Consider the following 13404-nt stretch of genomic DNA (forward strand, 5'->3'; position numbering starts at 1 on the left):
ATAATAATCTTTAAAAGATCAAATGGTGAAATAGTACTTACAAGTTTATCAAAAAATGAAGGGCATCTGATATAAGTAGACTTTAAGTCCCAAGGAAACAAAACTGAATCCGGTGCTTCTAAGGAATTCCACCGTTTATTCCCCATCTGTGAATATAGTTTTGGTTGATGAACCAAAGCAAAGATAAAAGGACTCAGAAAAAGAGGTGTATGAAAATGATCAAGGGAATAAAATAAGTCAGAACAACAACAAAATAGGTCTTAACCACCTGGAAGGAAAATTAAAGTGTACTCTTTTTTTTTTTAAATTAAAAATTTTTATTTTTGGACAGGCTGGTATCAAACTCCTGAGCTCACGCAATACTCTCACCTTGGCCTCCCAGACTGTTGGGATTGTAAGTGTGAGCCACCGCGCCCAGCCAGAACAGTGTATTCTAAAAAAAAATCATCACATATTTTGGACAGAATGATTAAAAATTTGCTCCTCAAATTCTAGCATACCAGATCTTCATGAACACTCTAAGAGGCACGTTTCAATATAAACTGAACATAAAGACTTTACAGAGTCCACAAGAGTAAAGAATTTAGAAAGATCTCTATATGTTATTAAAGAGGGACTAAGGATGCATGAGGTATGCTGTTAACATCTAAGAATATTATAATGGAGAAAACCCTCCGCTTCTTCAACATATATTTGTTCCACACCAAAGCCTTCAAACTATAGGCAAACATGTCACCATTACTCAGACCAGGCACAGTGGCTCATGCCTGTAATCTCAACACTTTGGGAGGCTGAGGTGGGCGGATCACTTGAGTCCAGGAGTTTGAGACCAGCCTGAGCATTTTTATTTTTTATATTACAAAAAATAAAAAAATCAGCTGGAGTTGGTGGCGAGCACCTGTGGTCCCAGCTACTTGGAAGGCTGAGGCAGCAGGATTGCTTAAGCACAGGAGGTTGAGGCTGCAGTGAGCTGGTTCAGGCCACCGTACTCCAGGCTGGATGACAGAGTAGTGTGCCATCTCCCAAAAAATAAATAATAAAAAATAACAAAGATTGTATAATTTAATTATTCTCTAAGTTTACGTGCCTCTCCCCAGGGGAATTTTGTGTTTTGTTCACTGATGTATTCAAACACCTAATCAATTCTTTCTTTTCCCCCTAAACTTTTATTTTAACTTCTGGGGTACATGTGTAGGATGTGCAGATTTGTTACATAGGTAAACATGTGCTACAGTGGTTTGCTGCATGGATCATTCAATCAACACCTAATCAATTCTGATAACTCTAAGCAATTTTCTTGTTAATTATAGATTCCAGATACAAACGATTACACATTAAAAACTGCATTCAAAATCATGTAAATTTTTATTCTATTCAGAAGACAAGATATATGAAATAAGAACACTGCAAATTGATTAAACTATTTAAGAAACACCTAAGACTCTTACCTCTATTTTCTCTTTTAATGCTTTAAACATGGATAGTATAACATGTTCTTCCTCAACCCGATGAACTTCTTCTCGACTAGGCCAAATATCATTCAGGTAAATGTTCTTGCCAGTAGGGTCAGTACCTGGTTAAAATTTTTGAACATGATACTCAGTAAAAAAACAACTCTCTGAAAATGTTCATACCTTTTCAAAGACATATCATGGAAACCAAGTAAAAGATTCAACAGGGTGCTACAGGTTTAAGCGGCTGGAAGAACTAATTACCTGCACATTTTATTTTCTTCTTGTAAACACAGAAATTAATAACTATACATTATCATAAGTTTTCCTGAAATAATTCAAAGAACAGATGGTCTAAGAAACATTTAACAAATATAACAACTTCGGTGGAAAAAAGTGTGTGTAGGTATACATAGACATAAAGAAAAAGATACCTAAAGGTTCTGTCTGGAAATCTATATTCACTGTGCCTGCTATGGCATAAGCTACCACTAAGGGTGGAGAGGCAAGATAATTGGCACGAACACAATCACAAAGACGACCTTCAAAATTTTTGTTTCCAGATAAAATTCCACAGGTAACCAAATCACCCTGAAAAAAAAGAAACACACACACACAAATATATTCAATTCTAAAGATGGTACAAATCTGGATAATCATATGTAAGCAATCTTAAATATTAAGGTCTGAGGGCAAGATTAACCAAGAAACATATTACTAATTTTTAAATATAGAACTATCCAACTTGTGAATAAACTCAATCAATTCCTCACATTATTAAGGAATTATTTCAAGGCCCTACAAATGAGTCTTTGAATCATTTAAAGATTCACAGGTTATTATTGCCAAGAAGTACAGAGTATACAGAAACACAAAGACATCAATATATACTTTCTATAATTTAATAACAAAACATAAGAAAATCACTTAGATATCTTGCCAATCCAAACATTTTACCTGTTTTACTGCATTCAAAACTGCTTCTGATAAGGGTGCTGTATTTCCCACACATGTTGAACATCCATAGCCAACTATTTCAAATCTGCATTTAAAAAAAAAAAAAAAAAGTGATTCAATATCACAACACAACATTTATAGAGAAAGGACAAGTTTTATCTTCTATTTCCACCTCTGTAATAAGATTACTTAAAAGACTATTCACGACACATGGATTAACCTTCATCAATATATTCCTTTCACAACATTCTGAGCAATCAAGTCTAACTCTCAGGCATGCTATTTATAGTGAAGGTAAACCTTTGAAGAGCCTTAACAGCACTTATCACTGTACAAGAAAACTTCTCAAATACTACTTGCTAGGAATATAACACGACCTTTTAAAACAATTGATAGTATACTTCCATCCAAGGGGTTTAAAATGTAAAGTATCAGAGGACCTGGCTATAATAACCTGACCAAAGGTCCCAAAAGAGGTATTATAATTGGGCACTCTGATAGGAGTAATGCCTCAATTATCAACCAATTAAACCCAAGAAGAGTCCCTGACAATAAATCCAAGATGATATAACTAAAAGATTACAGGTATAATCCTCTAAATTACTTACAGATAATATTCTAAGAGCAAAAAATCTAAAATTCATCAGTTTTGCACAGGAATTGATGACTCATATGTTCCAAAATACACACTGAAAACCTAACTAGCCTGGGTGTGGTGGCTCAGGCCTGTAAATCACAAGATTTTGCAGGGCTTGAGACGAGCCTGGCCAACATGGAGAAACTGTTTCTACTAAAAATACAAAAATTAGCTGGGTGTGGTGGTACACACCTGTGGTCCCAGCTACTTAGGAGGCTGAGGCAGGAGGACTGTTTGAGCCTAGGAGGTTGAGGCTGCAATGAGCTGTGATTGCACCACTGCACTCCAGCGTGGGCAACAGAGCAAGACACTGTCTCAAAAACAAAAAAATCCCCACACAACTAGCATCAATTGTTTCTGATTACATTAAAAACACGTTACTTTCTCCAAAGTTCAGGGACAATTTAAACTTGTGTGTTATAGATCCAATAACCTCATAAACTAAAATTAAGACAATTTTCAGCTAATAAATGCAAAAGATAAGATTTCTTTCTTTTCGGAACTGACCTACGCAGCTCACAGAAATTGTGTATACTTGGTACTGTTTCTTACACTGCGACTGTTACTTGGTTGTACTTGTTTGTCTTGTCTTTCCAACTAAGTACCCTGAAGCTAAGACCACATCTCCTACTTCTACGTATCCAACGTGGTGTTTTGCTCAGTTGATATGCCCAGTAAGTGTTTCCTGAGTGATAAGCCTTCGAAAATTGTATGGTAATGGCAAGGTAGCAAGTAAAACTAAAGCATATTTTTTCTGCCTTCTCTTTGTATATGAAAGGCCCAAACAAGCAGCTTCAGTACCTACTGAACATCAACATCAGTATAGAGAGACAGCTGCCACTTACCCAAGCTTGCTGAGATATGGTAATACTCCACTTGAACTGAGGTAATGTGTAACCATCCCACTGCCTGGAGATAAACTTGTTCTTATGTAAGGTTTAACATGCAGACCAGCTTCCACAGCCTTTTTAGCCAAAAGACCTGCACAGCCAACAAACAATGATTTATTATGGCAATGTTTCTTTCCCTCTCTCACTCGAAGAAGGCGAGAAATAATTTAACAGATTTCATCGCCAATTCAGATTAGAGAAAAAGTCTGAATTTATAAACTTATTGTCATTATTTTGTCTACTTTATTCTACTAATTGGCTTCATTTATGACAAATTTAAAATTGCAGTAAATATACTAGTCTTCATGTTCAAAATTATTAAGATATAGGCAGATGACATTCACACAAATGGAAACAAACGATGCACGTTTAAGTAGATATTAACAAAATATTTTTTCTCTTTCTTCTCTTTTTCTTTTTTTTTCTAAGCCGAACCATTTTTTAAGTCATAATCACAATATGCTAAGGGCAATATAACACATTATGCATCGTTTTATACAACTAAGGAATTGTTCCAATGGGTATACGAATTGATTTCATTTACAATCCTTGCCAAGACAATGATCTTTCACTACCTTTATAATTTTTAATGAAATCTACCACACTGTTATGGCTAATTTCTAGATAATCAGGAAATACCTGCTAATTAACTATACTTCTAAATAACAAGAGAAGCAAATACAACCTAAAATTAATTGATAGGTAAGTTATAGTAAACAGTAAATTTACCTTCTGTGTAATAAAAACAAAATTAATAACATAAATTAAACTCAGGCTCCTTAAGGCCTAATTAAAATATCAGAAAGTCTCTCAATATCAAATGCAGACACCGATATTCATGCATATCTAAGAAACAAAAAGTTAATATAACAGAAAAGCTAACAATAAATTTGGAAAAAAAAAAAAATGTATGGCCATAAACCACAACCTACCTGCAGCAAGCATGACAGATGGATTGCAATTATTGGTACAACTGATAACTGCAGCAATGACCACTGATCCATGAGACAGCTTATATTCACTTCCTTCATAATGAATGGAGACAATATCCTTTTGTTTTTCAGCTGCAATTTGGAAGCCTTTAAATCCAACCTACATAAATTTCCACAAAAATATAAACTAAATATTCTGGGTATGTACAGAATAAAAGACCGATAGAAAACATTGCAGACACCTGACATTTGATGATTTAACATTAAAAAATCCAGTTTGTGAGTGATGCTGAAGGCCCACAACATTCAGTAGTTGTAATTCAGCTGAAGCATGAATCTGCATAGGCACGACAGGAGTCTGGTGATGTTCTGAAGGAAAACTTTTATCTACTAAGCGAGGCCAGCCGACCACCCACAATCCAGATCTTATTTGGCTTTGTTGTTCTCCATCACCCCTGCTTACAGTAATTCTCAAGAGATGGCACTAACTTTTTTTGTTAAAATGACCCTGAAGATTTGCTCCAAAGGGATCCTATGTGTGTGAGTGCAGTATAGATGAAACAAGATTGGCTATAAGTTGGTAATTATTGAGTTAAGTGACAGGTATATGGCAATTCAGTAGACTATTTTGTTTTTATACAAGTTTAAACTTTGAACAAAAAGTCAAGAAATCATAAAAAGAAAGGCTCTAAAAGGAAAGCCAAATACTAGGCAGGAGAATCGCTTGAGCCCGGGAGGAGGAGGTTGCAGTGAGCCGAGACTGCACCACTGCACTCCAGCCTGGGCAACAGGGTGAAACTCAGTCTCAAAAAAAAAAAAAAAGTTTCTGTGAAGATGTAATTATTCATTTATCTATGCTGTTCATCAATACAAGAGCCATATGTAGCTATTCAACATTTAAAAATGAGATTACTGTGACTAAGAAACTCAATTTTAAATTTTATATAATTTGAATTTAAATAGACACAATCAATCTCTGATCCTCACAATGGAACTGGGAGTAGGCTTGCCAAATGACTGACTTGCACATCAGTCAGAAGAAAAATAAGGGGGCTGCTGGTGTGTACTCTCATATATAAAGCACAGAAGTGAACTGAGTTTATGGATCACTTTGTTAGTTCTTTACTACTTAGCACAAAGCATGTTGACAAACATGGGTAACAATAAAGTAACCTACCTTTTCATTTAAGCAAGCCTGGAAATCACTTTTCATATCTGTCACAGCAACTCTATCCTGAGGTCTTTTTGGACCACTAACAGATGGAACTATTGAATTCAGATTTATCTGGATCACCTAGGAAATGAGAAAGAGAAAGAACAAGAAATTTCCTTACTATAGATTCCAATTCAAGTATTACTTTTGTTTTGTTTTGTTTTTGAGACAGAGTCTCACTCTGTCGCCAGGCTAAAGTGCAGTGGCACAATCTTGGCTCACTGCAACCTCCACCTCCCGGGTTCAAGCGATTCTCCTGTCTCAGCCTCTCGAGTAGCTGAACTACAGGCACGCACCACTATGCCTGGCTGATTTTTCTATTTTTTTTTCTTTTCTTTTTTTTTCTTTGAGACGGAGTTTCACTCTTGTTACCCAGGCTGGAGTGCAATGGCGCGATCTCGGCTCACCGCAACCTCTGCCTCCTGGGTTCAGGCAATTCTCCTGCCTNCGCCACCATGCCCAGCTAATTTTTTGTATTTTTAGTAGAGACGGGGTTTCACCATGTTGACCAGGATGGTCTCAATCTCTTGACCTTGTGATCCACCCGCCTCGGCCTCCCAAAGTGCTGCGATTACAGGCGTGAGCCACCGCGCCCGGCCCTGATTTTTCTATTTTTAGTAGGGACGGAGTTTCACCATGTTGGCTAGGATGGTCTCAATCTCTTGATCTTGTGATCTGCCCAACCTGGCCTCCCAAAGTGCTGGGATAACAGGCGTGGGCCACCGCACCCAACCTCAAGGATTACTTTCTAAAGCAGAATGAGTATACTCATATTTATTTTAATGCAATTTATTTTAATGGTGTAACACATCAACTCAACCCCAAGAAATGAAGATCTTAAAACAAGCCCATGGCCAGGCACAGTGGCTCACGCCTGTAATCCCAGCATTCTGGGAGGCAGAGGCAGGTGAATCTTGAGATCAGGGGATTGAGACCATCCTGGTTAACATGATGAAACCCATCTCTACTAAAAATACAAAAAATTAGCCGGGTGTGGTGGCATGCGTCTGCAGTTCCAGCCACTCAGGAGGCTGAGACAGGACAATCACTTGAACCCAGGAGGTGGAGGTTGCAGTGAGCCAAGATCACGCCACTGCACTCCAGCCTGGGCAACAGACTCTTGTCTCAAAAACAAAAAAACAAGCCCATTTAAATGTATGAAACAGGAAAATTTGCTAAAAGACTAGATCAGCATGCAATTAAACTACTACAACAGTAACTGTACTGTATATATAAAATCTGTGGTTTTCCACGTGTGTCTTCCCACAAAGATAAACACTGTCTTAACAGATGTCCACTGACAAGATAGATGCCTGTGTCAGCTATCAACTTATTGCCCCTGAGCTCCAAATCCACCCTCCTTTGCCAGCTCTGTGATCGCAGAGGTCAACGGTTAGGAAACATGTCTCCATTGTCAGCACACAATATGAAGACTGGTCACTAGGGGGTGCTGAAGGGACACAGCAGAGTTGCAGAGGGTTTCACTGCTCAGCCTGCTACAGCCCAGGCTATTATTCCTTGGTTAGGAAACTGTATGGTATTTTGTTAAAAATTCCACTTCCCAACTAGATTTCTACTTATTTCTTCTGGTACTTCTACCATTTCCTTCATGCATTTATGTGAATATAACCAATTTAAAACTTTTCATCATGGCTTTCATCATTATTTTATATCCATGTTTATTCTGACTGATCCAACCAACTTACACTTATTTATTATTACTTCTATTGAGAAAGGTTCTCTGTTGCCCAGGCTGGAGCACACTGGCACAATCAGGGCTAACTACAGCCTCAAACTTCTGGACTCGAGCAATCTTCCACCCCAAGTAGCTGGGACTACAGGCATGCACCACCATGCCTAGCTAATAGAATTTTAGTAGAGACAAGGTCTCACTAGGTTGCCTAGGTTGGTCCTGAGCTCAAGCAATCCTCCACCGCAGCCTCCCAAAGTGCTGGGATTACATGCATAAGCAACCACACCTGGCTTACTTATACTTTCATTTAATGGATTCAGGTGATCCTGCTCATTGCCCATAATTATGCATTTAAGAAGTTTCTCTTGAAATCAATACCCTAACGATTTTAGTTTTATTTCTTTATACAGTCAGGTTTATTTTCACTTTTTCTTTAGAGACAGGGTCTTCGGCCAGGTGCGGTGGTTCATGCCTGTAATCCCAGCACTCTGGAATGCTGAGGTAGGTGGAACACCTGAGGTCAGGAGTTTGAGACCAGCTGGCCAACATGGTGAAACCCCATCTCTACTAAAAATACACAACATAGCCGGGCATGGTAGTGCGGCCCTGTAATCCCAACTACTCAGGAGGCTGAGGCAGGAGAACCGCCTGAGGTGGGGAAGTGGAGGTTGCAGTGAGCCGAGATCGCACCACTGCACTCCAGCCTGGGCAGGTCTTGCTATCCCCCAAGGCTGGAGTGCAGTGATGCTCATAGCTCACTGCAGCTTCAAACTCATGGACTCAAGCCATCCATCCCTTTATTGTAGGGATGTGTCCTTGTTTATGATGCTGGTCTTGAACTTCTGGCCTTTACATAATCCTCTTACCTTGGCCTCCCAAAGGGTTGTAATTACACGCATGAGCCACCACACTTGGCCTGGTGAGGATTTTATTTTTCTTTTTTAAAGACAGTGTCTCTCTCTGTTGCCCAGGCTCAAGTGCACTGGTATCATCTCAGCTCACTGCAATCTCTGCCTCCTGGGTTCAAGCGATTCTCATGCCTCAGCCTCCTGAGTAGCTAGGATTACAGGCATACACTACAACATCTGGATTTTGTGTGTGTGTGTGTGTGTGTGTGTATTTTTACTAGAGAAAGTGTTTCACCATCTTGCCCAGGCTGGTCTTGAACTCCTGACCTCAGGTGATCTGCCCGCCTTGGCCTCCCAAAGTGCTGGGATTATAGGCATGAGTCGCTGCACCTGGCCAAGGATTTTTAAAAGGCACATTTATTCCATTTTATTCTACCAACCAAGTTTTCCCATTTTTCTTATTCTTTCCATTTATGTATTTTAAAAATTGAAAAAGAGGCCAGGCATGGTGGCTCATACCTGTAATCCCAGCACTTTGGGAGGCCGAGGCGGGTGGATCACGAGGTCAGGAGTTCAAGACCAGCCTGGCCAAGATGGTGAAACTCCATCTCTACTAAAAATACAAAAATTAGCCAGGCATGGTGCTATATGCTTATTCTCAGCTACTCAGGAGGCTGAGGCAGGGAACTGCTTGAACCCAGGAGGCAGAGGTTGCAGTGAGCAGGGATCATGCCACTGTACTCCAGCCTGGGCGACAGAGCAAGACGCTGTCTCAAAAAAAAAAAAAAAAAAAAAAGTGAACAAGGAAAAAAAGTGGACAAAGCACCAGATTTAACAAATAAAGGTGAAAGTGATTAAAAAATGATCAGAAGTAAAAAGATTTGCCCAATGTAGCATACAAATTCAATTTCTATGGGTCCTATGCTGGCCCTTCAATATGGTTATATGTATTTATTTATTCACCTAACATGTTTAGTGAATATCTACTGTGTATCAGGCATTTTTCTAGAAGCCGGGGATATAATATCAAGCCAAAGTTCCTGTCCTCATGGAGTTTACTTGTATTTTAGTCAGGGAGCTTACTTGTATTCTAGACAAACAGTATACCAATAAATAAATAATGCCAGACAGGAACATGCTATGAGAAAAAGTGAAGATGGGAAAGACAATAGATTTCCTCACAAAAAATAGCTTAACGGTTAACCAAACCCGATACCATGTTGTTAGAGATCACTGACACCCTCCCAGAAAATGAATTTTATTAAAATTAAGACTTCCTTGGAAGTGAATTCTACCTATTTTGATATAAATTTCCAACAGATTATATATATATATATATATATATATATATATTTTTTTTTTTAAGACAGGGTCTCACTCTGTCACCCAGGCTAGACTGCAGTGGCATGATCATGACTCACTGTAGCCTTGACCTCCTGGGCTTAAGCAACCGTCCCTACTCAGCCTCCTGAGTATCTGGAACCACAGGAGCGTGCCACTACTCCTGGCTAATTTCAGGTAAATATTTACTTAGATTGTAAAATATCTTTAACATGTAAGACTGCATAATGGTGTATATCATTAATAATGGAATTTTGCAAAATATACAAGTAAACCAGATGCAGGTAACATCAAAACTGATTATTCTGGAGGAAGATATTACTCTTATCATAAAGTAGAAATAAATTAGAACAAAGAATTAAGAGTCACTATGATCATTTTAAACACTAAAAAATTGGACTTCATAGGCTGGGCGTGGGTGGTTCACATCTGTAATCCCAGCAATTTGGGAGGCCAAGGCAGGAGGAATTGCTTAAAGCCGTAAGTTTAAGACCAGCCTGGGCATAACAATAAAAGCCAAAATAGACAAACAGGATCTAATTAAACTTAAGAGCTTCTGCACAGCTAAAGAATCTATCATTAGAGTGAACTGGCAACCAACAGAATGGGAAAACATTTTTGCAATCTACCCATCTGACAAACGGCTAATATCCAGCATCTACAAAGAACTTAAACAAGTTTACAAGAAAACAACAAACAACCCCATCAAAAAGTGGTCAAAGGATATGAACAGGTACTTTTCAAAAGAAGACATTTATGTGGCCAACAAACATATGAAAAAATGCTTATCATCACTGGTCATTAGAGAAATGCAAATCAAAACCACAATGAGATACCATCTCACGTCAGTTAGAATGGCAATCACTAAAATCTGAAGACAACAGATGCTGGATAGGATGTGGAGAAACAGAAATGCTTTTACACTGTTGGTGGTTACACTGTTGGTGGGAGTGTAAATTAGTTCAACCAGTGTGGAAGACAGTGTGATGAATCCTCAAGGATCTAGAACTAGAAATAACATTTGACCCAGCAATCCCATTACTGGGTATATACCCAAAGGACTATAAATCATTCTATTATAAAGACACATGCACATGTATGTTTACTGTGGCACTGTTCACAAGAGCAAAGACTTGGAACCAACTCAAATGCCCATCAATGACAGACAGGATAAAGAAAACGTGGCACATATATACCATGGAATACTATGCAGCCATAGAAAATGATGAATTCATGTCCTTTGCAGGGACATGGATGAAACTGGAAACCATCATTGTCAGCAAACTGACACAAGAACAGAAAACAAAAACCGCATGTTCTCACTCATAAGTGGGTGTTAACAATGAGAACACGTGGACCCAGGAAGGGGAACATCACATACTGGGGCCTGTTGGGGGATGGAGGAGCTAGGGGAGGGATAGCAGGGGGTGGGAGGATTGGGAAGGGGTAACATTAGAAGAAATACCTAATGTAGATGACGGGAGGATGGATGCAGCAAACCACCATGGCATGTGTATACCTATGTAACAATCCTGCATGATCTGCACACGTACCCCAGAACTTAAATTAAAAAAGACGACCAGCCTGGGGAACATGGCAAAACCCTCTATTAAAAAAATCCCGGCCGGGCGCGGTGGCTCAAGCCTGTAATCCCAGCACTTTGGGAGGCCGAGGCGGGTGGACCACGAGGTCAAGAGATCGAGACCATCCTGGTCAACATGGTGAAACCCCATCTCTACTAAAAACACAAAAAATTAGCTGGGCATGGTGGAACGTGCCTGTAATCCCAGCTACTCAGGAGGCTGAGGCAGGAGAATTGCCTGAACACAGGAGGCGGAGGTTGCAGTGAGCCGAGATCGCGCCATTGCACTCCAGCCTGGGTAACAGGAGCGAGACTCCGTCTCAAAAAAAAAAAAAAAATCCCCAAAACTACAACTAGGCCTCATAAAATATTACAAAATTCACAATAAAACTCTATTTAAAATTAATGAATAAAATAAAAGCAATAGGCTACAGTAACATTACTTAAATAGTAATAATAATAGCTACCCCTTTAGCCAGGTCCAGTGGCTCATGCCTGTAATCCCAGCACTTTCGGAGGCCAAAGCCAGAGGATCCCTGGAAGCCAGGGGTTTGAGACCAGCCTGGGCAGTAAAATGAGGCCCTGCCATTTCTTGAAAAATAATAACATCAAATAATAATAATAGCATTAAAACAAAAAGGGGACTAGGCATGGTGGTAGCTCATGCCTGTAATCTTAGCACTTTGGGAGGCCAAGGTGGGAGGACTGCTTGAGCCCAGAGGTTGAGGCTGCAGTGAGCCATGACTGTGCCACTGCACTCTAGCCTGGTGAGAGAGCTGGACCCTGTCTCAAAAAGCACAACAAAAAGATTAGCTACCCTTTATTGAGCACTTACTATGTGTCTGGAACTATTCTATGAATTTGTATTTAATCTATCTAAGAATCCTGAAAGGCAGGTATTACTGTCGTATCTAAGAGGTGAGAAAACTGTGGCAGAAAGGCTAAATAAATTGCCCAAGGTTATACAGCTAACACATCTTAGAGCTGGGATTCAGATCTAGGTGGTCAAGTACTATGGAATTTACTTTTTCTTCTTTTTGACACAAGTCTCACTCTGTCAGCTAGGCTGGAGTACAGTGGCATGATCTCAGCTCACTGCAACTTCCGCCTCCCAGGTTCAAGTGATCCTCCCACCTCAGCATCCCTAGTAGCTGGCACTTACAGGCGCAAGCCATGCCCAGCTAATGTTTACATTGTTTTGCAGAGACAGGATTTTACCATGTTGCCCAGGCTGGCCTCAAACTCCTGATCTCAATCAACCCACCCTGGCTTTCTAAAGCACTGGGATTATACCATAGTGGGCCCACAATTTACACTCTTTACTAGGCAGGTTATTCTGCAAATACCTGGGAGTATTCAGGTTCTCCTGAAGAATTCTGGTCATTTCGAAACAATTTCACAGCTTTAAGGTATGTTTCCATTGACTTGAGTTTGGCTTTGCTAAAACCTAAAACGAAGATGAACAAAACAACAACAAAATGCAGTGAGAAATTTATTTACTTATTATTTTTTTCAGACTAGGTTTCACTCTGTTGCCCAGGCTGGAGCAGTGCTGCAATCACAACTCACTGCAGCCTTGACCTCCTGAGCTCAAGCAATCCTCTCATGTCAGCTTCCCAAGCAGCTGGGACTATAGGGGAACACCCCTGTACCCGGTTAATCTTTTTAAAAAATGTTTTGTACAGATGAGGATCTTGTTGTTTTGACTAGGATAGCCTCAAGTGATCCTCCTGCCTTGGCCTCCTAAAGGGCCGGGATTTTGGGTATGAGCCACCACACCCTGCCAATAAATTTATTATTTTTAGAAACAAGGTCTCACTGCTGTCACCAAGGCTGGAGTACAGTGGTGTCATCATAGCT

At 39.6% G+C, this 13404-nt stretch overlaps 1 protein-coding gene across 1 annotated transcript in view; it reads right to left on the reverse strand.

Moving 5' to 3' along the window:
• IREB2 (iron responsive element binding protein 2) overlaps nucleotides 1-13404 on the reverse strand; it is a 62036-nt gene that overhangs the window by 9406 nt on the left and 39226 nt on the right. Inside the window, exons 10-17 of the mRNA XM_017519360.2 lie at nucleotides 12891-12991; nucleotides 6045-6161; nucleotides 4868-5027; nucleotides 3891-4026; nucleotides 2409-2493; nucleotides 1886-2042; nucleotides 1449-1573; nucleotides 42-146 (exon numbers count right to left, since the gene is read on the reverse strand). Of these exons, the coding sequence (XP_017374849.1) occupies nucleotides 42-146; nucleotides 1449-1573; nucleotides 1886-2042; nucleotides 2409-2493; nucleotides 3891-4026; nucleotides 4868-5027; nucleotides 6045-6161; nucleotides 12891-12991 (986 nt within the window). The remainder of the gene's footprint in view (nucleotides 1-41; nucleotides 147-1448; nucleotides 1574-1885; nucleotides 2043-2408; nucleotides 2494-3890; nucleotides 4027-4867; nucleotides 5028-6044; nucleotides 6162-12890; nucleotides 12992-13404) is intronic.

Source organism: Cebus imitator, unplaced genomic scaffold, assembly GCF_001604975.1.
Source record: "Cebus imitator isolate Cc_AM_T3 unplaced genomic scaffold, Cebus_imitator-1.0 Scaffold737, whole genome shotgun sequence".
Classification (NCBI taxonomy): domain Eukaryota; kingdom Metazoa; phylum Chordata; class Mammalia; order Primates; family Cebidae; genus Cebus; species Cebus imitator.